The sequence below is a fragment of the Calonectris borealis genome, chromosome 22, assembly GCF_964195595.1.
Source record: "Calonectris borealis chromosome 22, bCalBor7.hap1.2, whole genome shotgun sequence".
Lineage (NCBI taxonomy): Eukaryota > Metazoa > Chordata > Aves > Procellariiformes > Procellariidae > Calonectris > Calonectris borealis.
In genome coordinates, this window is record NC_134333.1 from 7853608 (window position 1) to 7880846 (window position 27239).

The 27239-nt window shown below is 43.8% G+C and overlaps 2 protein-coding genes across 10 annotated transcripts in view; one reads left to right on the forward strand and one right to left on the reverse strand.

Annotated features, from left to right (window-relative positions):
- Window positions 1-5539: 5539 nt before the first annotated feature.
- KAT7 (lysine acetyltransferase 7) lies at window positions 5540-18914 on the reverse strand. 4 transcript variants are annotated; one of them, XM_075171422.1, is made up of 16 exons: window positions 18702-18787; window positions 17731-17787; window positions 16992-17139; window positions 15532-15708; window positions 15102-15341; window positions 14452-14534; window positions 14132-14221; window positions 13326-13424; window positions 13047-13157; window positions 11983-12174; window positions 11692-11781; window positions 10648-10788; window positions 9358-9451; window positions 9024-9170; window positions 8041-8147; window positions 5540-7362 (listed from the first exon to the last, which is right to left on the reverse strand). In XM_075171422.1, the coding sequence occupies exons 1-16, from the start codon at window positions 18714-18716 to the stop codon at window positions 7261-7263; spliced, it is 1893 nt and encodes a 630-aa protein (XP_075027523.1). In that variant the 5' UTR covers window positions 18717-18787; the 3' UTR covers window positions 5540-7260. The 4 variants fall into 4 exon arrangements, with proteins under 4 accessions (XP_075027523.1, XP_075027524.1, XP_075027525.1 ...); XM_075171425.1 differs by lacking the exon at window positions 5540-7362 and adding an exon at window positions 8367-8482 and having other exon boundaries at window positions 8059-8147; XM_075171423.1 differs by lacking the exon at window positions 17731-17787 and having other exon boundaries at window positions 16992-17201; window positions 18702-18914.
- The window catches only part of FAM117A (family with sequence similarity 117 member A), a 33629-nt gene continuing 25299 nt past the window's right edge, over window positions 18910-27239 (forward strand). For 2 of the 6 annotated variants that reach the window (XM_075171432.1, XM_075171435.1), the window contains exons 1-4: window positions 19036-19266; window positions 20019-20126; window positions 22669-22806; window positions 26283-26379. The gene's annotated coding sequence lies outside the window, so the exon portion shown is untranslated. Of the gene's footprint in view, window positions 19000-19029; window positions 19267-20018; window positions 20127-22668; window positions 22807-26282; window positions 26380-27239 lie in introns of those variants that run through there. The other 4 variants (XM_075171433.1, XM_075171437.1, XM_075171436.1 and 1 more) reach the window with 4 other exon arrangements.

A 27239-nucleotide genomic window follows, 5' to 3' on the forward strand; every position in this document is an offset into this window, starting at 1 on the left:
AAGAGGACAGTAGAAACAGGAGAGACATGCAGCTGAGGTTAATTCACTGAGAAGGGATCCAGGACTCAGCATTGACAAAATAGCAGAGCTCTGTAAATAAAATCAACACCAGTGCTATTGATACAAAAAAAAAATCAGACCATTCTTCTACTGCAGAGGAGAGATGAGAAGTTATAGGAGGTTGGATTGTGCCAGCAATTTGCTCAGTAGCCCACAGAAAACTGTATTAAGTTAGAACCGTTTTGCCCATCTCACACAAAAATGGGATTTCAGGCCACCTTTGCCACTTGTTTTTCCCTGAGCTGCAGTTCTGGTAATGTTCGTCTCAGGAGAAGCAGTGAGGAGCATCTCAGAGGGTTTTTTTCATATGAATAGAAATGGTCTCATAATCTCTCAACAGAATTTGCAGTAGTGAGTTTCTGTTACTTCAGTTAAATAACGCCCAGCAGAGCTGAAACCTACTGATCTCCTTTTTGTGCTAGATGTGAAAACCAAGAGCTGTACAGGTAACATCCTTTCAGACAACGCTTAGGCTGAAAAGTAAAACCACTGAACTTCCTTCTCCAGACCAATTGATGGGTAAGAGTGGGTGATAGTGGCTGACAAACATACAGATCCCTTGACCTCCCACACGATCTCTTCCTGCACTTGTTAGCATACCTGTTATTATGTTAAAGATTGATCTCAGTTATAAGCCCTAACTCAGACTCCTCATTAATCTCCACCTAAAAACACTAGCTATGGAAGAGCCTGATGTACGATCACCTACCCAAGCACCAAGGGAATTGAATACAAAGAAAATGAAAGTCATCGTCATTTCCCTCTGTTCAGACAGCTCCCTTTTAACCACCCCCACTGAACTGAGTAGTGCTAAAGCATATTTGCTTCTAAAGATTGTCAGTTGTTTAGTGCCTTATACAGCTCAGCATGTTCATTCTTTTACTGATTAATTTCTACAAATAACAGAATATGTAATCTAGCTCCAGAAGCCTATCTTTTTTTTACTTCCTACTACTAGTATATGATGTGGGATTATTGTAATTTGTGGATCTTGTGGATACGTGTACAAAGTAGGCACAAATTAAGAAGTATTTTACCACTGTTCAGCGCATGAGTTAATTGTGACACTGGAGAAGGGTGTCAAATCCAGTTTAACAGCTCTCTTACTGCAGAAAACTCACAAGAGCCTTTGAGATCCGTTCGCTTCCTGGGGATGTTTTCTTTTCCTTTTGTTTTCTCCCTTTTTGCTACACCTCTGCTGTCATCCCAGACTCGGGTCTGGGTGTTTTCTTGTGGTGTGTGGGCAGGAGCCCAGGGGAGGGGGGAAAAAGCAGACCTAATTACAGGGGATGCTCTCAAAAATAGAGTTGCTTTTCCCCTGGTCTGTGAGCTGGTGTGAGAGGTAGGTGTTCTAGTTCCTTCCATAGTTTTGGAACAACAGGAGGGCGGAGTTACTGGCAGATAGACTGTCTTACATGGGTTTAAACTAAGCTCAGAGTTACACAGCCATCACAATAGAAACAACTGAAGTAATTTTACATATTTAGCTTCCTTTCCTTCCTGCTTCCCTGCTGTCTCTTTTCCTCTAGTGTTCTTTATAGGAATATCAACCACCTATTCCTTCCCTGCAGATCCTCAGTGTGGCCACAACATGACCACATCCTGCCCCAGACAATTACATCAAAAAGGAAAAGCCAGCAGAACTACCAGTGCTGAGCTGGGGAAAAGAACAGCAGCGACGGACCAATTCCTGGAGATACACACAGATCTTTTCAGTGAAGAAAAAGAAGCAGCAGTTTGCCTCATTGCGGTGAAAACTCTTATTGTACCAATATTGCAGGGGTCTGGGAAAAAACTGTGGGAAGGAGGGGCCTTGTGGTCTGCCAAATGAAATGGTGCCGGGGCAGAACGAGTGAAAGATGGAGAGGTTTGGATCACGTTAGAGATCTGGTTCAGCGCGGTGCCTGCAAACACTGTGCTGACACAACTGAGGGCAGCACAATGAAGTGCGGGCTTAACGCTAAGCAGCTGGTGGTGAGAGAACAGTGGCAGTGGGATCCCCATGCCTGTTGCCTTTGTCTCAGTTTTCCACGCTGCAAAATGAAAGTTCGTGCAACAGCAGGCCCCAAAGGACTCAGAGAGCTCCCCTGCTCATTAACAAAAACTGGATCTCCAAAGCACAAAGAGTATGATGAGCAAATAAGACCATTCCCCATATAAGGCAGTAGTTCAGAGTCTGTCGTCATACCCATTCTAAATTCTCATTTTTGGGGTTTTAACCATAAAAACTTGCCTTGCCCTGGGCAGAAGTTCCATTTGGAAAGCTTCCATGCTGGAATAGCTTTACTTTCCCTGTCTTTTGAAGAAACTCAGAGGAAAAAATAATTTAGCTATGTCCAAGGTCAAAAGAGCATTTTCCAGTGGCAGATTCTGAGAAAGTCCTGGCCTCGCTCACGCTAGGCTGGAGAAACAGTTAATGTGTGTGACTGCTCCTGAGAAAGCCCTTTGCAGGGCTTGTTCTTTGCTAGGATCAGCACATCCGAGGTCTTCATAGCCATTGTGCTTCCAGAGTGTGGATTCAAGGACGAGGTTGGGGAGAGGCTGAAGTATTATGTGTTTTAACTATTCTCTGTTTCCCAAGGCTGATGGAAGTTTTGGGATAGCATACTATTAAAGCAGCCCTGAGGCTGCTCTGATATACACTGGGATGAGCAGAGGATAAAGCAGGGCCCTGGATGGCTTCAGAATGCGCCGGTAAACCATAATTGAACACTTGAGGAGGATACATAATTTATAGAGATGTATCTCTTTAAAGAGGTATGTGGATATCATAATTAATGATGACATACATTGTTGAGGCAGTCATTAACCTTGAACATTAACCTCTGACTCCTGTCAGACACATTATTGGGTTCAACTGATCTTAGATTTGATCCAGACAAGCAGTTCCTACACCAGTTGGCACAAGAGCTAAGAATCCCTCTTGCTATGAAATCGTAAACTACATGGAAGAACTTGGGAGTGGTTTTTGGGGATTCTTAAATACAACAAGTTGTGCACTAACTAGATCAATTAACTTCTCTTCAGTTCAGCTTCCTAAAGCTGAAACATCTGTGAGTCCAGCTCAAGAGCAGAGGATATGTCCATGCTGTTTGTCTATGTCCAGCCTGAAATACAGTAACTGTGTGTAGTGAAGCTTTAACCCTGGAATAGCAGTGCATGATCCAAAGCAGAGAAGTGTGGGAGAAATCCTCTGGAAAGTGTATGCCCATGTTACACTTGTCTGCAGTTTGTGCTATCACACCTGTACTTTAATACGGAGGCTAAAGTAGAAAGTCAAGCTGCTTTAACTATGACATCTGGAAAGCCAGTAACAGCAAAATAAACAGGGAAAAAGTCGCAGACTAGAGGGACTGTCAGTAAAACGGCTACAGGGTAGCTGGAGTTTAAGCAAAGGGGCAGAAGTCATGGAAAGTTCTCTGGGAAACAAACTCAACAGGAAACAATACTGTTATAGAAGTACACACACTGGCTACTACTGCGCCCATAAAGCTTTCAAAGGGCTATTTCTCATTTACTGACAGCAGAGAGACATAAAGGTTTTTTAACCTTGGCTCTGCTGAATTACAGTCTTTTTGGAAATATAGAAGTGCACCAGATGACATCCAAACCAAACAAACTTCATTGTTGGCCCATGGAAAAAAGGATGAGTTTGATGTTAAAGCGTCAGGACTGAGCATTGGAAGACCTGGGTTTCTGTCTCGTTCTGTGATAGGATACCCCTCTGGTTTTGGGCACATAACCTGAGGCTTTCAAAACCAGCAAATTCCTTATGAGGTTGTATCTGCTCCAGCTGTTCACCTTTACTGGCATTCAAAATCTTATTTGATGTATATGACTTTCAGTTCCACAGTCAGTTCTTGTTTCTGGAACGTAGAGGTGAGGTGGTCTCATTCAGTCTTGCATTGAATTTGCATTTGTGCTATTGGGTCTATCACAGCAAAGAACTCTGTAGGGTTACCAGTGTGCTTAAAATTACATACATTATTTATTCCTATGTTAGGTCAAGGCTAAATACAAGTGTTTTTTTAATAAATGAGAAAAGAAGAGGGCAAGAAAGCATCAATCTAGGAAAATTTACTGAAAGCACCGGCTGCTTTTTGGTAGCATTGTAATTTCTAGGTGGGCTTCAAACTGCCCGTACAGAATACAACATCTGCAAGTTTGCAGTTGCTATGAATAAACTGTGGGTGAAACTGTGAGCATGCCTCATCCTTTGGTTACCCAGAGATGTTTATGGCTATCTGTATGACTCACTACTTAATTGGTGTTTGCATTACCAAAGCACCCAGAGGTCTCAGTCAAGCGTGGGACCCCATAGTGTGAAATACTGTACATATACAGAGACAGTCACTGCCTCAGAGAAGTCACAACATAAACAGACTTGACAGAATAAGGACTGGAGGGAAACAAAAGCTTAGAAAGGGGGTGGCTCTCACACAGCAGAGCAGTGTGGGGAATAAAACCCTTATCCTCTTGTCTTTTGGTCCAGTCATCTGCAAACTAAATCACACTGCATCTCTCTACTTGCAGGAAAAACAAAACAAACCAAACAAAAAAAAGAAGGCAAAAAAAGGCAACTGGTATTGTACAAAGCTGTGCACAAATAAGTAAAAGCAATGCTCCCAAATCAAATGCTTAAAAAACTGTCTTATTAAGGAAAACCAGACAGAATTAGGAAGAGCCTTGATGTGACTTGAGTAAACAAACATCATGGTTCAGGGAAGTGTTCTTGATTTTGATCAAGACTACTAAGGTATTCCATCTCAATTAGTTTGCTCTCTTTCTTCGTAAGCTGAGCGTTTCAAGTCCCAGGCCACAATCACTGACATGTCAGCCTTACTATTAAAAGCACCCTGGCCCCTCTGCAGCTTAGAGCCCAGAGTCCAAAAACATTCCCTACTCTCTTTGAAATCCCATAGAGTTATGTAGAAAAGCAGGATCTCTGGAGGGAGCTGGAGCAGTTGTGTAATTAACCGTTTTATATCAGAGATTATATCAAAGACTCAAAATGTTTGAGAGATGTGCTGAACTTCAAACACTGTTTTTTGAAGATCAGAGACTTCACTGCCCCAAGTCCTCTCACAGTACAAGAAGCAAGAAGGTCTGGTCATGGAAACACAGAAGGAAAGGCTAAAAATCTAGGGCCATCACTTCTGGGATAACTCCTTCCTTCTTCAATGAACTTCAGGTTGACAGATGCTATCCCAGTTCTGCATCACATACTTAAGTTGCCAGTATCTGGCAACATGCATATATTCCTCATGGTAGCCTCCTGTGCACAGGAAGTTCTAGAGTGAATACACAATACAGGCTATTTCCGAAAGGTTCAACCTAAAGGTCGCTCTAGTCACAATCCTTAATACACCAGGCACAAAGACAGGTTCAAAATTAGTCCCTTGCAACATAAAGCAGCAGCTTTACTTAACTGGAGATGCAGAATAGCATCTGACTGAAAAAATAAAAAGAAGGCACAAACTTGAGCAGAGAACATGCTTTATTGAGAAGTAGATACAAGAATAGCACATTCTACCACATCATGGGAACAGGGTTTAGCTTCTGCACAAGAATGGCCTTCTTCCCTACTCCACAAGAGATCTACTTTGTTGGATAGTTCCGTGAGTATCTGTAGTTAGTTACAATACAGGAGCAAAGGGCATGAGACAGCAAAATTCAGTAATGCCCACAAGGTATACACCATGTACTGATGATCTTTTTTCTTTTTCTTTTTTTAAGGAGGCAGAGAAAGGCAGACAACCATCAGAAGAGCAATAGAGAACTTTTCCACATTAGGATGGGTCAGTGGTTAACAGGAGACGGCTCCTACCTACTGGTACATTGCAAGTGCTTCATTTCAGACACCATTCAGTATGGAAGCATTGGAAGGTTTAAATGAAATCGGCACTATACGATGCTGCCATCGTCTACCCCAAGATTGTCCCCCCTTTTAATCACACTGGAGCCATATAGGTAACTTGTGGCACAAGGACAGTGGTTATACTTGAAAGCCATTGTACGATAGTTTCTTCCAGTGGTGCTGATGGAAGAGAGGAAGTAAAAGCTTTTTTGTTTTACAGGGACAAACAGGAATGCACTGTCGGAGAAGCAAACCATCCACACAGCTAACTGGAGCTGCCACTGATGCACAGAACGTACACTGTAGGCAATCCAACAACTGACGATATTTGCATTGTAGAGTTTCTGTGGCTGTTTGGACAAGGCTAGCAAAAATCTGTCTAAAGTTTTTATTTCTTCAGTCTAGAGAAAAAAAATCCTCTCCAATACAAAGAGACCTACAATTCAAGGAAGACCGCTCTGGGAAAAATATCTCCAGTGAAATATACTGAACAGGCTGTTTCTGTGTAAAGGAACCCACTAACTCCAAGAGATAAACAGGCAAAACCAGTAACTTATAATCAAAGAGGTCTCTCCAACAGACGTGGTACTATAGTAGCTCCAGGAGCATATACCAAGAGCAACTCAGTGAAACATCTCAGACCGTGATGTTCTCACACACTTAGCCTTGACTCCTCCAGGGTAACACTAACAATCACACCACTCAGTTACAAGATATGCAAGTTTCTGACTGTACAATATTAACTATGTGAAGACCTGCTATATTATATGGAAAACACTGCTGAAAGAGGTGGCATGTTATCTTACTAAAACTATTTGATACATGGAATGGAACAGTCCATCAGACAGGACTAGATAAAAATGCTGAAGTCAGTGTAACGGCAGCTTGTTGGAAAACCAGACTTTCCCCAAACAAGCATTATTAGACCTTGTTCAAAAGCCACAGAAGTTATCTCCATTACTTAGAACGCAAGGAACCTGAAGGAAGAAACAACCAGATTATAGGACACAACACAACCTCATCGGAATAAGAACATGAGGGTAAGACCAGTGACTGGACAGGTACAGTACCAGATATCAGAACTCCTTGGGCCAGTGCTGCTAGGAGCTTCGTTTGGGTCCTATACAGATCCAATCCTTGCAACCTCATTGAGGCCGAAACATAAAGTTCCTCAGAACTAGCGTCTGTGGTGTGCACAAAAGATCTGGGCCAGAACAGTACCAAGGGGAACTGATCTTTTGGGAGGGTACTGTACCAGCCAATCACAACAGCAACAGATACAACAGAGATCCCTAGGGTACTTCCTACTGCTGGGGTTCACTGGCTTCAGGAGTGATAGACAGTTAAGTTCCCTTAGGAGGGGTCCATTTCAAACAGCTGGGATCCATTATCTTATTGCTGTTGGATCTTTTTGCCTCTTTGGCTATCCATTCATCAATCAGATCCTAAGGAAAAGAGCATGAAAGGGCAGGTTAAAACAAATGATCCACGATGGAGAATTATCCATGGTACAACACCACACATCTAAGTCCACAGATCTGGAGATGACTAGCCTACTAACTGCTTAGCATGACAAAAATAACATTTCCTCCACAGTGCTCTCTAGAAGCCCTTCCAATCACACTGATAAGGCTACTTTTAGCTACAGAGTGAAGTCTCAGGGAGGGGAAAACAAGAGAGAGAAGCTGTCACATTTGGGGATTTATAAACCACTTGTCTTATATCTGATGAGGATACAAACAGGACTCATTCAGGATTCCGTTAATTCAGTTCACTTCTATGTCATCCATTTGCCCAATAAAGGGCAGGCATGATGAGGAGCATGATGGGAATGTTGATCTGTTGCTCCCCTAAAAAGCCGCTTGCAATGAGCAGCGTTATTCCACACATCAGAAAAGGAAGGTCAATACAGCGTATTTCTACACTACTGAAGAATCAGGTTGGATGCCTATGTCGTATTTTATCAGTTACTGCATTTGAAAATTACAGTGCTCCCGACTAGAATGACAAGGCTGGAAAACCCAGCACAATGCAAAGGAAATACTGATTTCAGCAAGTTCATATGAATCTAACAGCTAAATATGAGGAAACAAAAATGCAGAAATAGCCATCACAAATCTTACCTGTCTTTTTAGGACCAGGTGTTTTCCCTTCCAGTACTTGAGCATCTGAAGCGCCTGCAATGTGCTAACAATGTCGACAGGGTTTACTGCAGTCTCCTGGCTGATTTCTGCAAACCAGTATCAGTTGATGTTAGAATAGAAACAAATTCCTCCTCAATAGCCTATAATTGTTAGTTTTCACCTACAACTTTTATGCAACTCCTTTTGAAGTGATATACACAAAATGCGTTACAGATATTAAAGAAGGCACATGCAGTACTACTGTTGCTGCATGACTTGTACCCTTTCACCACCCTCGTTATCTGTAGCGCTGCTACACAACTTGCCTTTGCTCATTTCACTCTTGAGGGCTGACTGATCGCAAATAGCTTGAAGAACCACAGGCAAGGGATGCAAGCCATGCAGAGCTGTACAGAAACTGCCCAGCTCACTGAAAGACAGCCTAGACATCACAATGATTTAGTGATACTAATTTTAGGATCCAAGTTAGTAAGGTGTAATGCTCTGAAAGAAGATGTAGCCGCTTCTTCAGAACTACCTTGATATCTCTACAAAATGCTGCATACTACTAGGTGCCATAAACATAAAAATGCTACTAAAAAGAAGTCCAAATAGTCTTAGTATTTTTCCAAAGCATTTAAAAGCCTCTCAGTGGAGCCATTTTTCTTTTTAAAATTAACATTCTAATCTACAGACGGATAAAGTTATTTGCTGAATCTTTTTAAAAAAAATGTATTTTTTAAAAGAAGGCGCCAGTACATACTTTCAAAACTCTGCAAGCTGGCTTATCTTTAATGGTGGCAGGACTGGAAAGGAGCCATACCCAACTACAGGAATATTCCACTAACTGTGCTGCTACACAAACACTCATTCATATGAGTCAAGCATGATCTGCCTCAATATTTGAGGAAAAGGAGTGAATGAGGTGCATAGGTATGTTCCTGAACCAATTCACTACAAGCTTATTTAGCTTGAAAACATACCTTTTATAGAGATCTCTTTTCCTTGGAAATTATGCAGGTAACGAAGGAGAACTTCCTTCCAGTAACTGCGGTAACTGATGAGACCTAAATCAGACAGAGGGCGTTCCGGAGAGCCAACTTTTTCTTCTACTTTAGAAAGCAAATAGCCTGTAAAGGAAAGAAAACCTATTTATCCTTCCTAAACTACTCCCTCCTTACTGTTACCCTCTTTAGCACATGCAGAAATCAGCTATAATGAAAACTGCTCAACCACCACCATAGATATGTTAGATTTCTTGGTGAAATTGTCATGTTGGACAGAATATGTTTCCAGAATCTCTCTCTCTCTACTTACTGAAGTCAATGAGCATTTTGCCATAACCTTGCCTCATATATTGAGGCATTGTCAGGATACATGAAACATTGTAGTTGAGAAAAGAATTCTTCTCCTAAAAACAAGAACAGAAAGCATAGATTAACAGGTCTAGATCTGTACAAACAATGGGTATATCATAATCCCAACAGACTGAACAAGCCTGTGCAACTGATACAATACAAGGTGAAAGGAGCAACAGCAGAAAAACCTGCCTAACAACAAGTAACACGATCATCCTTCAGCTACCAGCCTGGCTCAGTGTCTTACTTCATTAGCCACTCAATTGGGAGTTTGGTGCAAATTTTAAGCCTAGGACGGCTGGCCATGGAGTCGTACCTGAGAAGGAGCCAGTAACACTCTCACTACCACCTCTGTCATCTACCAGGTTTACATGCAACAAGAAAGCAACATAACAGCAGCATTATAAGCACATGGTGTATATTGAAATGTTCAGACAAAGAAGAGACTCGGACACACTTATCCTCAGATCAATGCAGATTTTTCTTTAGAGCAGTTTTTTTTTTAGATATTTATTCAGTTTTAACTCAAGTGATTTAAGGAATATAATTTCCTGCACTTTATTTGGGAGAGTATTCTCCTACATATAGAATTTCACTGACTGAAATATCTAAACTGATAACTGCATTGCATGATATCACCATGTCCGGAAGGGTAATCACTTTTTCTGTATTGAAGTAAGAACAGGAAATGTATTTCACCAATGTGTAGCAGAGGTTAAACAAACAGATTGGCTATTTTTAGGTAGGCAACATGTCTGAGAAAACAGTTGAGAAAACTGGCTCCTACTCTAAGCATGGCCAGTGACTTACTTGGCCAGTGGGATCTGCTTAAGTTACTTGAGTTATGTTTCAGCTTCTCCACCTAAGAATTTTTATTCCTTCAAGTAGTTTATTAAAAAAAAAAAATCATGGTGACTTATTTTAATGTACTTTTCTCTACATTTCTTTACTTTTTTGTATCATTACTTTTACCTACATTTAAGACACCACTATGCTTTCTAGCAACAATAGTTCATTTGAGCTGATTTGGCTAGTGATGAGGAAAGATGCTTACAGCAAAGCACCTGCAATCCCTGCAGCAAACAGTAAGAACAATTCATGCAGATCAGGTTTGGAACTTTACCTACTCCTAAAAGCAACAAATCCTGAGACTGCAAAAACTTGGAGGGGAGATTCAGCACTGATAATTGGTGTCCTAAATCTCATTCTAGTGAGGTAGTAATGCGTATATTATGTATTTTCAACTAACCTTGGAGAAATATCCTATCAGGTGACAGCCAGTGTTGTCAGCTTCTGTCATGACATAGAAGAGGAAGGGTTCAACATCATAATACAGTGTTTTATGGTCCAAGAAAAGTTTTGCCAGCAGACACAGGTTTTGACAGTAGATCTAGAAGCAAAAGGAGAATAGGATACACCTGTTTATAACAGTGGAACATCCCAAGAGTGGACAAAAACAGGCATGCATGGGAAATGACAAGAAAATTCTGAATCATCTAAGAAATTACGTACAGTCTTTCAAACAGAGCAGCTGGGCCAGGAAACAATTCCATTTTGATGAAACTTGATAAGCCTAGCCTCCTAAGGGTAGGAACTGACGTTTGCGATATCAATCTCTAAATGCCCAAAACATCACATCCTCATTGAAGGGGACCAGAAGGTTGGATCTCTGCTTGCTTGCACTGTATTGTATTAATCCCGTGCTTCAAGATTATCTCTGGTAACTAGAAAAGACTCCTCCCAGCTTCCGGCAGTGCAGAATTTAGCTTTTGAAATTGTTTCTTTGTTCTTTCCTCTGAAGCCTTCAAGACTGGACACAACTAGAGACAGGGCACAAGCATGGTGCTACTACCTAGCACTGAATCTGCAGTTGCAGATTCATGTTCCACCCTTCAATTCAGGGTTAAGGAGATCACCCTCAATAACATTAGGCTGCTTCCCACTCTAACCCAAATTTGACTGAGTATTCAGAGTGAATGGGAGATGGGCAGTAGCAATCTGCTGAGACCAAGCACAGAAATCTCCCCACTAACTTTCAGAAAGGGATCTTGACACACATCTCCAAGCACAGTATGAGACAACAGATGGAACTGCTGGAGCACAACAGGGCTGAGGAATAACCACAAAGAAAACGCAGACAAAACTACTGCCAGAATTGCAAGAATGGACAGGTCAGACTCTAGAGGGAGAAAGGGCCATTTGCATCCTGTATCTCTACAGGAAAAGCAGTGCGCGGCACATTTGAAAGACAGACTCCACACTTAAGACTGGCCTAATGATGGCAGTTAGCTACCTTGTTCTTTTTCCCATCCACTTCAAACACCGAAATGGAGCCTTTGCGGTAGATTTCATCGCCCGGTGGATGTTTCCAAACACATTTTGCCTATGACAGGAAAACAAAGTTAGGGTGACACTACTGTTTTATGGGCGGAAAAGGTTACAACAGCTACTGGATGTACCAGGAAACATGCAGTCTTCTCATCTCCTAAAGCGAGCAACTGAGCTAACAACCGTAATGTTTTAAAATGTTTACATGCTGACATCAGATTTAAAACTCAGGAATCAGCTCTGCCCTACCCCTTACCATGTGTCTGCGCAGTATTGTCTGGCTCTTCATATATTTGAGACAGAACTCACACATGTAGAGACGTCCCAGACGAGCATACTCCTCTGGGTAGGGAGAATGATACCAGGTATCCAGCTCATAACGGCCAAAAGCAATTGTTTTAATCATATTGCTGCCTTCTGTGATCTGGCCCTGGAGCCGCAACTTTTCCTATGAATTAAAAAAATAGATGATTATTTGAAAAAAAACTTAAAAGTAGGTAGAGCGGAAGAGGGCCCTATTTATTTCCCTCAAGGAAATAATTTACCTCAAGTCTTCTAAATTCATCTTTCAGTGTGACCACGTCTCATGACCCTTCCTACAGACCTCTCCTCAATCAAACTCAGCCTGAGCCCTGTCCACAAGCAGGACTGTTACTGACTGTTCCTTTCATCAGGAAATGTCTTGTGAATCAGCACTTAGCAGTGTGCTAACACTAGGATCATACTCTTTCTGCCATGAAAGCAATATAAGCTCCTTGCCACTTCATGCTTCTTTCCTAATCTGCAGGGAGAGGATACAGCCTAGTGTTCTGCCTTAGATATCCCAGATGCAGTTGTCACTGGTAAGCATCGAAGTATCTCTTGGTTCATCTCTGGAGCTGGAAGGCAGCTTTGGAAAGCACCTACAGAAGCCTCAGCAATATAAGGTTTTGAACTCCATTCCCAGTCACCGGCTACTGTCAAGATGGCTTTTGTCTTTTGTTATTATCACTCCTTAGCCATTCTTTCAGCAGGTGAAACTGTCCATTCTTTCACTGAAAACAAACAGCTATTAAATGGGACTGTTACTAATTATTCCTCTTGCAGGCACTGCAGCATTCATGACTGCAAATGCTTAGCTCCAGCTGTACTTTCAGCAAACCCTCCGAATAACTCGCACTTAAATGTTATCCTTAGTGTAATGTTGCTGACTTGGTTGGGCTGTAGCTGCTCTTCTTACAAACTCTGATTCTACCTGCACAGGTACAACAAACCCAGAATGCACTCACGTTTCTAACAAAGATATTTGCTATGAGATATATTATGAGTTAGAAGTCTCACCAGGTCTTCAGATGCCCGTGCTTGTGCTCTTCGGAAAAGCTCAAGGTCATACTCGCTCGTCAGGTTTTCAAGTAGAGGTTCCCTAGTATTGCCGTAGGTTTGTCTGTGCTCCTAGAACAATAAAATAACAGGAGGTTTCGCTGCCTTGCTGCTACTAAGCTGTTGGATCTTGCAGCTTTTTTAGCTGAGAATGTGGCAGGATGACTGGGAAGGCCAAACTCCCGCTTAGTGGTCTCATTCCAGACAGAGGGAATGAAAGAATAAAATTACCGCTTTTACCATGTATTTTTCTTTTTGCTCCTTGCTTAGTCCTGAGTTCCTCTTTTTCCTGAGCTCAGCTACTTTCTCTTTGTATCGCAGCTGTCTCTCTGTTGGTGCCTGAAAGAAACCAGAGGTGGAAACCTTCACTAGGCTTCATCTACTTCAAACATTTTTCTTCACCTTCCCACTCTAAAGGACCTCTGTCCTGGCTTTCATTTTATGATGTTTGTTGCCTCTGAACCAAATCCTGTGCTAATAAGAGGGCACTGCAGGTACCACACAGGTATGTAAAATAGGAAATTTTTCTTCCAACCGCAGCTTGCCTTCACCATTGTACCTCAGTCCCACAAGACAGCGTGCACTCCTTATACACTGCTTAATCACGTGGACAAGCTCAGAGCTGACTCATTAAGTCATCTTGACTCAAGTCCAAGACTCATGAGCTGAAAAATGTAATTCCCCTGGTTTTATTCTTTTCTGTTTAGTCAGAGTAAATTTGTAGTTTACAGTTCTGCAGGAATTCTCTTGTCCTGCACATCAAAGCACACAGAAAAGATCATCCTGAGAACAGCTCCAGCCTCCTTTGTAGTATTACTGACCAATGCCAACCTCTCTGCTCTCACTAGCTGCTTCTCTCATTTAAGGGATACAATGAATTGCCCTTGCTGAAACAAATTGGAGATGACAAATGGGGAGTGTCAGGACTCAGCACAATAGCTTATCCGAGAAGTGAAGAAGGGAGATCGAGTTAAAATCATTGTTGCTGGAAACCACAAGCTGAGGTTTTTCCACTTTTAACTGAGCAGCCACTCCATTATGTCTACCTGGTGTCTGGTGGCGTGCCTGTTGTTGTCATCCTGCCGATGGGCCAGCATTCTCTCCTCAATTTGCTTATCCCGGCTCTGTGCTCGCACCTGGAAGCCAAAACTCATCTGTCAATGCAACGGCAAACGCCTATCAAAGCCTTAATCTTTTCCATTTCTCATTTAGGTGAATTTTCTGAACTGTAATTCACAGATGATTTGACAAACAAATGCTGCTGTCTTATAGCTAAAGACATCAGCTGAAACACGTTAACTCTATTTTCTGCTCACAAATGATAGGTCTTGGCCATAAGGAAGATAAAAACAGAAGACTCCTCTACCTTGCACTCATCTGCTGAGAGATTATGATATAGTGGGCATCCCGATATGGAGAAGTGTCGCTCATGTTTTCCAGTCAGGTGTCCTGCGAAGGATCAGGAAAAAACCCCACTTTTAACATATGATCATAAAGAGGTTTAAAAAGTATCCTAGATGGGCAGATACCTCATATGAGCTTCTCAAGGAGCTTGCTCAGTTTATTACCAGTGTGACAGAAGGAGGACACTTCATGTTCATGGCACAAGCTTTAAGAACAAAGAAGGAAAATCTTTTTCATGCTAACTCAAAAGCTGCACTCCATGCCAGCAACCAGGTATATTAGAGGTCTGCAATAATTAGTTTCCGAAAACCTGCTTCTGGCAGAGACCAGTACCCTACCTGCAAGACTCTGCATTTTTCTCCCACGCTTGTGCTCATACTCCTAACTTGTCCTTTACCCTATCATCCCCCAAACGCTCCTAGCCAGAAAACACCTCCAGGAAGAATATACCTGCAGATATGCTTCATATCCCTTCTCTATACCCACTTCTCAATAATACTTCTGGTCCTAATTAAGTGCATATTGTTGAGATGTATAACTCAACTGAGCGGGACTTTGAATATCACAGCAGGAAGGCAAAAACCAACAGATTAATCCTGGAGCTGAAATTACCTAAAGAGTTACAACCAGGAGTGGGACATTTCATGTTGAAATTGTAGCTTTCATGGAAGCGGCGGCGCTTAGGGCGGTGAGACAGGTCACTTCCAGAATCCTTCATGGACATGTCCTTGGCAATGCTCTCATCATGGGATACATTTGGACTGGAGATATCAATATCAGACTCTGAGGAAGGGGCATTCCCGGTGGGGGTACGAGGTGGAGACTCATCGTGGTCCGCTGCATTTTTAGTGTCTGAATAAGGATCAAGATGTTACAAATTTGCCTGAAAGAAAGCTTTCAAAAAAATATGTAAAGCAACACCAGACAGCTGTCTCAAACTCTCTATCCTCAGGACATTATACTGTGCCCTGAGAGAATGGAGTCACATACTCTTTCCAACAGCATTTGGCAAACTTTCAACACCTCACCGCACCTCACGTACCTCTATCAGAAAAGTCAACCACTTGCTCAGTCTCTGACCCAGATGAGCGAGTCTGCCGGAGCGGGTATTTCTTTGGAGTCACAGGAGTAGGCTGCTGTTGGCTGCGGGTTACCCTCCTCGTAGAATAGACAGGCTCTTCTGCTCCAAACGATGGCGGATTACGAACTGGGCTGGAATCTAATTCCATAGAAACACCATAATTACACCCACAATAACCACTGTAAGTCAGAGACTTGCCTCACACGTGCTCTGAAGTCTGTAATACCAACATCTGATAGCTGGGTATGAACACCGAGTTCTGTCCTACCGCTCACCGCTGCACGTCATCACAAAGATACGCTCTGTTCTTCTAAGCTTAAATCTTCTGACACTTTTACCAACACTGAGGAATCTGGAATTAGATCAGCTTTCTCTGGACTTAATTACTTAATTAACTAGTAATTACAAACCAGCTCCCATTTGGAAAGCTAAAGAACCGTTAGTTTAGATAAGAATTATCAGTGTTTAGAAAACCCTTCGGAATAGCAAGACTGCTTCTGGTGTGGAGCTATATCTGTGTGTGGTTTTGTGATCCTATACTGTTCATAAGACTATAAAACAACTATTTTGCATGAAAATAATGCTTTCATAACCGAGGAGTATCACAGGCATCCCATACACATCCAAACCACCTTTTTTCCTCTTGTCTTTAAGACCTAATTACCAGATGATCTTGCACGTGTATTTCTTACCTGCAATAAAATTTGTCGCAAAACAGATTCTTTATCAAAGTGTATACATGAACTGAAAGAAGTTATTATCTACTGTCTTTTCCTCCCCTTGATGCCAGATGGCAGCTTATTAACTAACAGCCAAGAAATGACTACGCTAACACTAAAAATGAGGAGGTGGACACATTCAATGTTTCCTCTTACAATCTAGAAGCATACAAAATAACTGGCAATATGTTGATTACATTTATTGTAGGGTAGGGTCAGCATCAGCAAGTCATGAAAATACATCTTCCCTTGCAGTACAGAAAATCCCAAACAAACAAACAAAGAAAACAAAACCAACTTTCTCTAGCTTGGCTCCGATACCAATATAACTGTCTAGACAGAAAGCAAATTTTTAGAGTTCTCACAAAAATTAGGCAAAGCTGGCAGCAGAATCACGGTGTTTGATTCCTACTTTCTTTAACAAGTAGACAACTTTACTTTTTGAACAGAGGATATGCAAGTTTTGACTTCCACCACTGGTGTAATCTTTAGATTATATTACCTCATTTGTGCAATATGCACATAAAAGGACTGCTTTTTGCTGTGGTACATCAATAGCCAATGAAAAATGTTAAGTATTTTTATTTAGGTATAAACTCCACACACTGAAGTTCTAAAGGTCAGGAATATGGAGTACCTTGAGCCTCTTGTTGCTTAAGAGGCTGCTTTTCTTTTCATTGTTTAAGAAAATAAAGCATTTACCTTGAGAGCTTTGACTGAGTCTGGCTGAGGAACGGGTCACACGGGCGGATCGTCGTGATGTGCCATCGCTTTCAGAGCTGTCCGTATGCTCAGGATCGGTAGAGAAATCAGAGTCTTCTGTTCCATCTGAGCTACTGCCCGCATTCCTCTGCAACACCACAGAGCCATACATTAGCACAGGAGCACTTAAACTTGCATATCGTATTTATACTATAAAAAAAAAGAGAGAAAATATTTGATGCTAGACAGATAAATTCAAGCTGACACAATGACATATGCAAACTAAAAAATATCAAGTGTATTACTCAGGAGAAGATATCTAGTTTAAAAAATATGCAGCATCAGACAGTGCCTTCAATAGTAAAAAGTTTCTGCAAAGTGATCCACTACGAAAGATCACAGTAGCACCCAGTTTTATTTAAAGCAAAAGGTAAATGAAGTTTCAAGGCTGGACAGGATATGCCCTGAGCTGACCATTCTCGGTTCACCCTGCCAAGCCAACAGCGCTCCCACACCATCTGCCTGCTCAAAACAGCAGAGGCAGCCCAGCAAAGCACAGGGCACCACGGGAGCAGGTGGTGGAGAAAACAGATGGGCTCCAGCAACGGCCAAACTGACTCTTCACCACTCAGCAATTCAGACCAGCCTCAGGGCTCCCCGGTGGAAGCAAGGCAGAGAAAACGAAGGCTCTCAGCGAAGGAGCTAGGCCAAAAGAGGCTGCGAATGCAGTTGTATTCACCTCGTCTTGGGACCACCGGAGCGGCCCCCCGCACCACGCAGTGGATTGGGCGGCTCTCTGAGGGAAGGAGGCCTCAGGATTTGGCGGGCAGCCACCAGGCCTCCGATGATCCCTCCCCTGCCCGGCAGCCCTGACTGGACAGCCAGGGTATGGGGGCGTCCGTAGGTCTGGTCAGGGCGGCCGGACCCGCGGAGAGGGGGCGGAGGTACCCCCGAGCTGCCGCCGGCCCTGAGGGGACGGTGACGAGGCCGAGGCAGGTGCCGGCGCCCGCCTGAGGAAAAGGGCGGGGGCGGCTGCCGAGGTCCCGCGCGCACGGTGGCGCGAGCGCGGCCCCCGCGCCGCTTTGTTTTGCGCCCAGCGGAGACTCGCCGGTCCCGGCCAATCACAACGCGAGTGGGAGTGGCCGAAAAGGAGAGCCCGCCAATGTCAGCTTGGAGAGCAAAAAGGCGTGGCCGCCGCGCGTGACTGACGGCAGCCGTCAGCCTATCAGTGCAAGCCTCGCTCCCACAGAAACATCAACCCAGGGGGGCGGGGTGGGATGGGGGAAGGGAGAGAGGGAGAAACAAGGCACGCGCGGGGAGGTGACCGTTGGGGGCGTAGATGGGCAGCCGCGGAAGCCAATCAGCGCCCAGCCCGGCACAGCAGTCCGACCAATACGTGACCAGTTCTTCAACTACCTGCCCAATAGGAAAAGCGAAGAGGCGGACCGCGCTGCAGGCGCGGGGGAGGGGAAACGGTAACCGTTGGGGGCGATGAGTGACGAGCAAGACGGCCAATCAGCGCCCAGCGTGCCCGGGCGGGAGCCACTCAGGGAGAGAGCGGGGCGGGCGCTGGGGGCTGAAGGCCGCTATTTTCCCCTCGGTTTTGTGCCCGTGAGAGGTAGCGGAGGGGGTGGGGAAGGGGGGAAAGCTGCGGCCTGAGCTCGCCGGTTCCCTCGCCGGGCGCCTCCCCAGTTCCCCGGCCGCGCTCACCTTCCTGCGCGGCATCCTCGGCGGGGGCGGGGGCAGCGAGGTTGGCTGGTCCCCGGCGCCCCCGGCCCGCGAAGCGGCGGTCGCCGCCGTGTTAGCGCTGGCGGGCTCCGTGGTGACAGCCGTGTCTCCCGTCCTGCGGCACGTCTGCTCCGGCGGCGCCAGCCCGCTCCCGCCGCCGCCAGTCCCTGTTCCCTGCTCGGTCCCTCACGCTTCCGCCGGGACACGGTCCACACCCCCCCGTCACGTGACCCCGAGCCAGCCTCACGCCAGCGGGGGCTGCCATCTTGGATTCGGACAGGTATCCCGGCGGCGCTGCTGATAGTGAAGCTACGGGCGGCCATCTTGGGTTCGGGCTGAGGGCTCTTAGCGGGGTCTGGCGTGGCGGCCATCTTGGATCCGGGTGTGAAGTCAGCGGGCTCCCAGCGACGCCCGGGGACCGGAGCGGGTGTTTTTCCCCAGGGAGCCATGTTGGGTTCGGGCAGCCTGAGCCCTCCCGCTGGGGCCATCTTGGGGCCGGGCAGAGGCGCGCCGCCGGGTCCATGGAGTGATTGGGTGGAGGAAGGCGGTGAGTCCCCGTTGCTCTTGAGGCGGAGGCGGGGAGCGCCGCGCCTCCGGCTGCCGGCCCCCCTCCTGCTGAGGGGGGTGCCGCCGCCTGCCCTGCGTGTGGCCTGCTGGAGGGAGAGGCCTTTCCCGGGCCCTGGCTCCGCGCTGGGCCGGCCCGGGGCGGGCCGTCGCAGGGGCCTAGCGGGCCTGGGCGGGCCTCGCAGGGCTGTGCTGCTTTGGGCTCTCATTCGGAAAGGCTGTTGTTAATTAATCTTTCCGCTCTCAAAATACCGTCTGGGGGGGATTTTTTTGGTGAAGCTTTGCCTGTGTAGTTCTCTTACGGGCGAATGTGAGCTGGTGGTGTTTCTGCCCTGAGGTGATGAGGCACCTGGTAGTTCCCCGGAGGTGGCTCTCGCTAACTCGGGCCTCTGGCTGGCTTGGAGCAGAGAGGCAGCAAGTTCACCCCTGTGTGGTCCCCTGCATAGGCCGAGGGCTGTGCGGGAGCTGTTTCCCTGGTTGTGATTAAGCTGATAGCTGGTTAATCGTAACAGTAACGTTAATGTGATAACACTATGAGCAACAATGTATTGCTTTATGTAGAGACCTGGGGAAAAATAAGGGTATTTAGTCGAACACATGATTTCTTTCCAACTATGGTTATCTTTAGGGATTATGAAATTCTTAGGGCCTAATCCTATAATCCTCGTGAGTGCATGTCATCCTTAGTCATGCAAGTAATACCATTTCTCTCATTCCAAATTGTTATTCTCCTAGGTGTATCCAATCTCCTGTGAAATGTTGAAAGGCAAACCTTCTGAAGAAGTCAAGATGAAATACCTCTGCTTTTGCCCAAGCAGAGAGGAATGGGATGCAGTATGTGTGGTATGTGAAGTGCGAGTGTATGTATTGATTGCAAATAAGCATACATTTGATCTAAAAATTGTACACGTTAAGCCCAGGAAAACTATGGGTGCGTGAACAACTCATTAGTCAATCTGGTTATTTCAGTAAACCAATTAGCCAACCTGCTGAAAGGTGGCTGCAGGAGGAAACACTGCTGCACAAATGCATGAATTCTTCCTACTTTATTAGAAAAAGAAAAGACTGCCTGGAATTTGATAGAATTTCAAATTGCAGTTGAGCCAAAATCTAGTACTAGGCTAACAAACATTACCCTCTCAAGTTACTAGACTGACTTGAAATGTTTAATTTAAGATAAATTTGGGGTGAACTAAAGCATCGCCTCAAAGGGCAAGAGGAATGGGAACAAAGTAGTGCACTATTCCTTAATGGAAAGAAAAGGGAGGAGTTGTTCTGAACACTTTGTAGTTGCTCGTCTTCCATGTATTTTCTGTGAGACGAAGCTCAGGCCTCACAAGAGTGAATGTGTCTAATGTTGCAAACTGATGAAGGGCTCTAATGGAAATGTGAGGCAGTTAGGAACAATAAAAAAAAGATTTCAAAGAGCTTGTAGATTGCAAATTCTTCATCTTTTATCTCTTCTTGCATTAAATGGAATCTGCCTGTGGTAGAAAAATGACAATTAGCTTAAAGACTGGTTCTAACATAACATATTTGGACCTTGCAAATATCCAAATTCAATTGCAGATTTGCTTGAATGAAAAAGACTAAAGAATACCGTGACCATGTGAAAAGTTGCACATTACTACATCCCATTGAAATAGTTGCCTGTTGATGGTAGCTAAAGGATTCCTCTTTCAAAAACTCTGCATTATGTGAGAGCTATAGTGCTTAATTGTATCAGATAAACAAAATATTAATTAGAGCTTCTAGGTGTTACTGAAGCTTATGTCTGAAATAAGTTGTTTATGTTAATGCATATTAGCAGGACTTATCACCACCAACAGGATGTTATTGGAAAAACAAAGCAAACAGAAGTGGGTGGTGTTTAATAACTTTCCTAGAGGTGGCAGTACTTGAACAGAAGCCAGGAATCCAGTTCCCCATGCTGTCTTATCATTTCCTGATAATTAAAATGGTAATGCATAACTCTGGAGTATCCACTGTGTGTAGAGGAAGGGGGCAATGAGAAGGGGAGATGGCCTTACATTTGCTAAGCTGTCTCAAGCTCTCAGAAGAGAGCGATCAGATAGTGTTATGACCAAAGCAGAGCTTGCAAGAACTTTTCTGTATGTATGTATCTACCAGCAGTACAGACTGTAGGGATTTAACTTACTGCTACTACACTTCAGTTCAAAATCCAGCCCAAACTTGTGAGGCTTCTGGCAGAAATAAAAATCTATTTTTTTCATTAATTTGTGTGTGAAGGATGCAAACAGTCCTTGGCCATGTGCCAGTGGTCGGTACTGAAGAAGCTCCAGCCCTGGCATTTGTTGGAGCTGAAAGTGCAGGTCTGTTCTATGGAAAAACACAAAGGGACGTGGAACTCGAGAGGCTGCGTATGCCGACAGGTGCCTTCCATATTGGCATCACCACTAGATGTCAGTGCATGAAACCACTTCTTCACCCTGAGCGAGCTAGCGAAATTGGGAATCGGCTTGGGAAGAGAGGGAGCAATTTCTTCAGGGTGCAAAACTGGTGTAGCTTCTGCTTACAAGGATCTCCACTGGGTTTAAGCTCCCTTTAATAAGGTTCTTGAGACAGACTTGCAGTCTCTTAACTGTCAGAATTTTCCAAGTAGGAAATTAGGAATTTCTTGATGCTATACCAGAAGAAGGTTTAGCAAGTGCTTGATGACTTGAAATTTCATTTTAAATCGCACAAAAGTGATTTTTGGTTTTTAAATCCTCGGTTATTGAATATATGTAGGTGCCAGATGGCCACTGACGTCAGGGAGTTAGCTACCTGAAATCTCTTGGCCCTGAAGATCTCACTGAATCTGTTGAAATCTCTCTAGGCCTTCAGCCTCGCTAAAACTCTTTGGAACTTAGGCTTAGGTACATTCACTGTTGTATTTAAAAAAAAAAAAGTATCTCTTGCTGAATCTTAGAAAATATAGGCAATGAAAAGGGAATTTTCACCAAAACCAATCTCCATAAACAGGTACAGGCATCAATAGGTTGAAATTAGGTTTAAAACTAATCTCTTGCCTTGGTTCCCACTTGCTCTGGAGACATGGCATTGAGGGAGCTGCCTGCAGGATCTTAATATAGCCATCACTTATGTTAGTGATAATATAAAGTAGGCTTGCTTATGTAGGAATTGTTATGAAGCAGAAGAAATGCTTGTAAAGTACTTCAGGTTTTTCAGTTGCTAAGTGCTTTATAAATGTTAAAGCACTCACTTTAATTGCTTTGTGTGTTACTTGCTAGGATGCATTCCTGCAGGGCTACTTTACCTACTTAAGCGTGTTTTAAAACAAGTGAGAGAAACACTATATATTGAAAATACACTATAAAAATATCTGAAGTGCTATACTTGAATTAATCTTACTTGCTTTTAGGTATCATCTCAGTCCAGCTCTGGGGGCTAGAGTTACAGAAAGACTAGGATAATGATAAACTGCTGCAAAAATCCAGAGCACTTATACAGATATGAAGATCCAGGCTGGCTGCTGCTTTTACTTTCACGTCTTCACAAGGTGAGTAGAGGAGGCTTCCCTCTGTTTGGGTTCCAGCTTAATATTTTTAAATGTTTGGTGTTTAGGTGTGGTAGGTCTGGCAATAGGAGCAGCATCAGAGAACCTCTTGACCCAAGCACGTAAAGCCTGAAGAATTCCTGATCCAATTTGATGTGTCTTAAAGACCTGTATGGGAGTGGGTCACACTCTCTCACAAGGGCACTTTTACTATGGAATAACTGAGGGCTAGCTGCTGTTTGCTGGCTGTATTTTTGGACAGGGCCTGAGCAACCTGATCTACATTGGCCTGGCTCTGAGTGGGGGTTGGAGCCTAAGTTATTCTGACTGTCACTAGCTGAGAAGCTTGAACTTGGTTCTTGCCAAAGTATAGTCAGCGATGTGCAAACAGGTTAAATGCAGATATGTGTATACAAAAGGTAGAAGGTGCAAGGCACAGAATTGAATGTGGTAGAAAATCTGCTGTGGAACCTGGGCTAGCAACGAGCTCGGCCCTGCGTATTTTTGAGTCTTGACTTGTGTTTATAGCTGAAGAAGCCAGCTCTCTAGTGGGTCTTGGTACATTTCAGAAGCAAACCCAAGAGCAACAAATGTATTTAATTCAGACAATCGTGGTGCTGAAGCTAGTCTGGGCTGTGGGATTTATTTGCAGATTGGCATAGTATTTTTTTACTTTCACATTAAAAAAAAAAATTCATCAGCTGTTGCACATCAGAACTCCAGTTTTGAGAGGATGTGTCTGCAGACAGTTCAGCAAACAGGTTGGAGGGGGTGTTTATTTTTTTAAAGCTTGAAGCTGGCTTAGATTTGAATGGATACTGTCTTGTAGTATAAATAGTAACAGAAACCCCTGTACAGAGAACCGTGGCCATGTACCATGCATTGAGCTGAAGGTCTTGCAGAACACAACTAGCTGTAGATGGATAGGGGTGCTTCAGTAAACTTGAACACAATCCATGCACTTGCTCTTTCCCTGGGGCTCTGGCATGCAGACATCTGAGTGGAGCCTGTGTTTTCTGGTATCAGGAGCAGGGTCAATCCAGTTTGGCCTACATCTCTTTTTGGGCTTGGGTTTTAGGTTTTTTTTTATTGTAACGGAAAAAAGATTCAGTCTGAGTTTTGTAGAAAGCAGAAGTTTTTCACTTAGTTACAGCTGAATATAGCCACACTTCCTGGTTCCCTCCCACCCTCCCCTGGGTCTCATAGTATAATCTAATTATTGAATAGTTGCAATAAAGTACATTTTGCCCTGGCAGGACTAAACTCTATTAATAGGCCAGATATTTTTATGCCATCCTCGTCCTGTTCCTGCCAAAACGGGTTATTTTTTGGATTCTCTGGTCTGCTTTTGGATTTGTGATCTGCTCCTTTAATACATTCCTTCCAGTCTAGGCAGTGCTCTCCAACTGCCTGGCACTGATGTTAATGCCTTGCTTCCTAATCAATCAAGTCCACTGCATGCTTCCTTAAAGGAAAACTCTGCTCATGTTGTTCAGCCCAAAGACACAAACTTTCACAGGTGTAAGAAACATTTGTCACCAAAAATGACATTGATGTGGGAAGTAAAGGCGAAACTTTATCCTGTTTGGCATTTCTGAGCCCATCCTGTGGGCAGTTCTTTTTCAGAAAACTGACTGTGGCAACTAGCCACAGACTTTGTAGCTCAGTTTCCAACTGACATGAATATCTTGATTGTAGTAAGAATTTTGGGGATATTAAGAACAGGTTATATGTGAGTATAGCAGAGACAGAATTTGTTTGCTTGCTCCACTAATTAGACAGTGGTCCCTAATCACCATATTCTGTGCCTCAGGTAGTTGCCTGCAGTAGTGGAGGTAGAGGGATAATTTAGGATGTGCCTACTGTTTAGATCCAGAGTGAAAATAGAAGGCAGGTAACAGAGAAACCAACTGTCACCCCAAACTAAAGTGTGAAGTATACTTGGAGGCTCAGCCAAAGGTCAAGAAGCTAAGGAACCTTAAGACAAGGAGTAAGAGAGGATTGTAGTAAGACAAGGTGGAAGTAAGAACCAGAGCTAGGCAAAACGATTTTGAGAACAACAAACTACTGCCAGTTTGGTACACTGAGCAACACCATTGCTGGGATGGTCTGACTTACCCTGATATCAAATATGCATCAATTTGGCTTCTCCTCTGTTTAGGCGGGTTATCTTTCCCTTAGTTTCCTAGGAGACCGATTAGCTCCGTGCCTTAAAACTGAAGGAGCCAAAGAAACACCAAATTGAATGCAAATTGCTAATACAGAATGGATGGAGAATGGGAGGATATATCTGGAGGAAGCATATCACAAGATGGGAGCAGTAGCTCTTACACCAGTTTGTATTATGTGATATGATCAGTGTCCTTTATACCTCTAATTAGAAAAAAACATATTGTCTTGGAGAAATTTGTCAGATAAGTAAAGATTGGGGTGAGCAACGTTACTGCTTTTGGGGGCTTGTGTCCCATTAGAAGTGTGCTGCTGCAAAATGGCTGTTCCTAGGATAAGGTCTATGTGCCAGCTGGAACTGCTGATTTCCTTTGAAACTCCTGTTTTTGTAATTATTCATGGCAAAAAAAAAAAGTTTCTTCCCATATGAACTTCTGGCTTGCTGAGCTCTGAGGTGAGCCAAGTAGGTTATTTTCTTCAGCGTCTGCATTTTTTCCTAATTACATTGTGCCAGTTGTTACCACAAAGTTTTATTTACCTGTGCTTCCAAATTCTTAAGTTCCATGTTCTGGAAAAGTTCAGCAGCACTTCTTGGGGAGCTTGTCTTGGGACTGCCTTGTATCTATGAGGGAATAATATTCTTGTGCCAAATACAACCTTTTATGTAAACTTTTTTTCTATATCATGTTTCAAACACTTTCTAATCTGATTTGGTTTCGGGAAATAGAAAGGTAGTCTGTGCGACTGAGCTGCCATGCTTTGCCAGACAGTCGCTGATGGGTGAACTAGAGCTTTAATTGCTGACACTCTTCTGTGCAAATTGAGAAACCACAGGTTTGCCTATCCTAAAAACATAAAGCTTCCTTTAACACACATTCTCCTAAGCAAGCTGTCATTCCTTAATGGTGAATGTTTTACATCTAATGCAGCCGATATTATTCTGGGAAATCTTACTAAATCTCTGATGTTGGCTAACTCCTGAATCCATGTTGTTGGGCATGGGAGGAGAAACAAGATCTTCTCTTAGGATGAGATAAGTGGGATCTACCAGCATAGATCACAAGTCCTGGTGTCCCCTAGATGCGCTGTGTCCTGCTGCAGGCAACCTTTGTGTGTCACTTTGACCTTTCAAATGCCAGCTCCTGCATAGATGCACAGCCTGGCACAAAGCAGGGGATTGCTCTGAATGCCGTCAGCACTAAGAATTTTAAAAGAAAATTGGAAATCATTTACCGAAACTTCTGCAAGTGTATGATGAAAGGATCCCAAAGAATATAATAAACTTCATCCCTGCTGTGTCTGTTTTCCAGCAGGAGAAGCCGCAGGGTCACAGCAATGGGGTGATCAGATGGCTCTTGTAGTGGGTAGAAGGAACCCAAGCAGCAGCGGAGGATGTTGCAGCAGCAGGTATGAGGCATGCTTTATTATGGCTATAGTTTTGAGTCCCTTGCCTGTTTTGAATTGATTTGCCGGTACTTGACTGACTTGCTCTCCTTGGTCTCCTTGTATTCATTTACATGCTCTATTATGATGTTGGCAGTGCTGGACATCAGTGATTACTTTTAAGTGCACTCTTTCTTTCTGGTATATTGATGATTCATACTATTAGGAGAGGCTTCCTGCCTTTCCATGACTTAGTGAAAATGATCTGTTTCATAATGTCTCCTTACTCTTAGCAGGGCTTGTGCTCTGTTCCCAAAACTCCCACTGTTTTCACTGCAAGCATGGCCAGACTGTGAAATAGCTTGGCTGGTCTGGTGAATAATCTGTTAGTCTCTTTTAATAAACTGCAGTTTTATTTATCTTGCTGCTCTTTAGAGCTTTTCATCTCAAAACATTTGAGTGCAGAAACTGTCCGGTAGTGAAATGCAGCCATCTCTCTTGGGGATAGAGTGGGAGGCAGACAGGCAGGCATTTACTCCACAGTTTAGAGTGAGAGGAATTTTGTTCAAGGACAATGAGGGAAAGCTTAGCGTGTATGCTGAATGACCCTTTGATCTTCCACGTTCATGCTCAGCTGATCAGGACTTTAAATCTAAGCTCTGTCTCCCTCCTACCCATAGCAAACAGCCAGAAATATAATCTCATTTAGGACTTGAGCGCTGGACCAGAATGACAGGACTGCGGTGGCAACTGTTCAGCCTTACATGTTTCCTATTTGCCTGTCACCTCCTCAAGTGACGCTGACATAAAGCTGAAGAACGGTGGGTAGCAGTTCTGGGATGTGTAGTTGGGTGCACTCCAAGGGGTCCAACGGGGAAGGAAAG

Bases quoted from the DNA above. Each gene is read 5' to 3' on its own strand.
- KAT7 (XM_075171422.1), bottom strand. The intron at 17,140-17,730 runs GTGAATACAACT...GTGGTGTTGCAG, and splicing joins TCCGGTGGTCCCAAGACGAG to AGGAATGCGGGCAGTAGCTC. The intron at 11,782-11,982 runs GTAAGGGGTAGG...TTCCTGTCATAG, and splicing joins CAATACTGCGCAGACACATG to GCAAAATGTGTTTGGAAACA.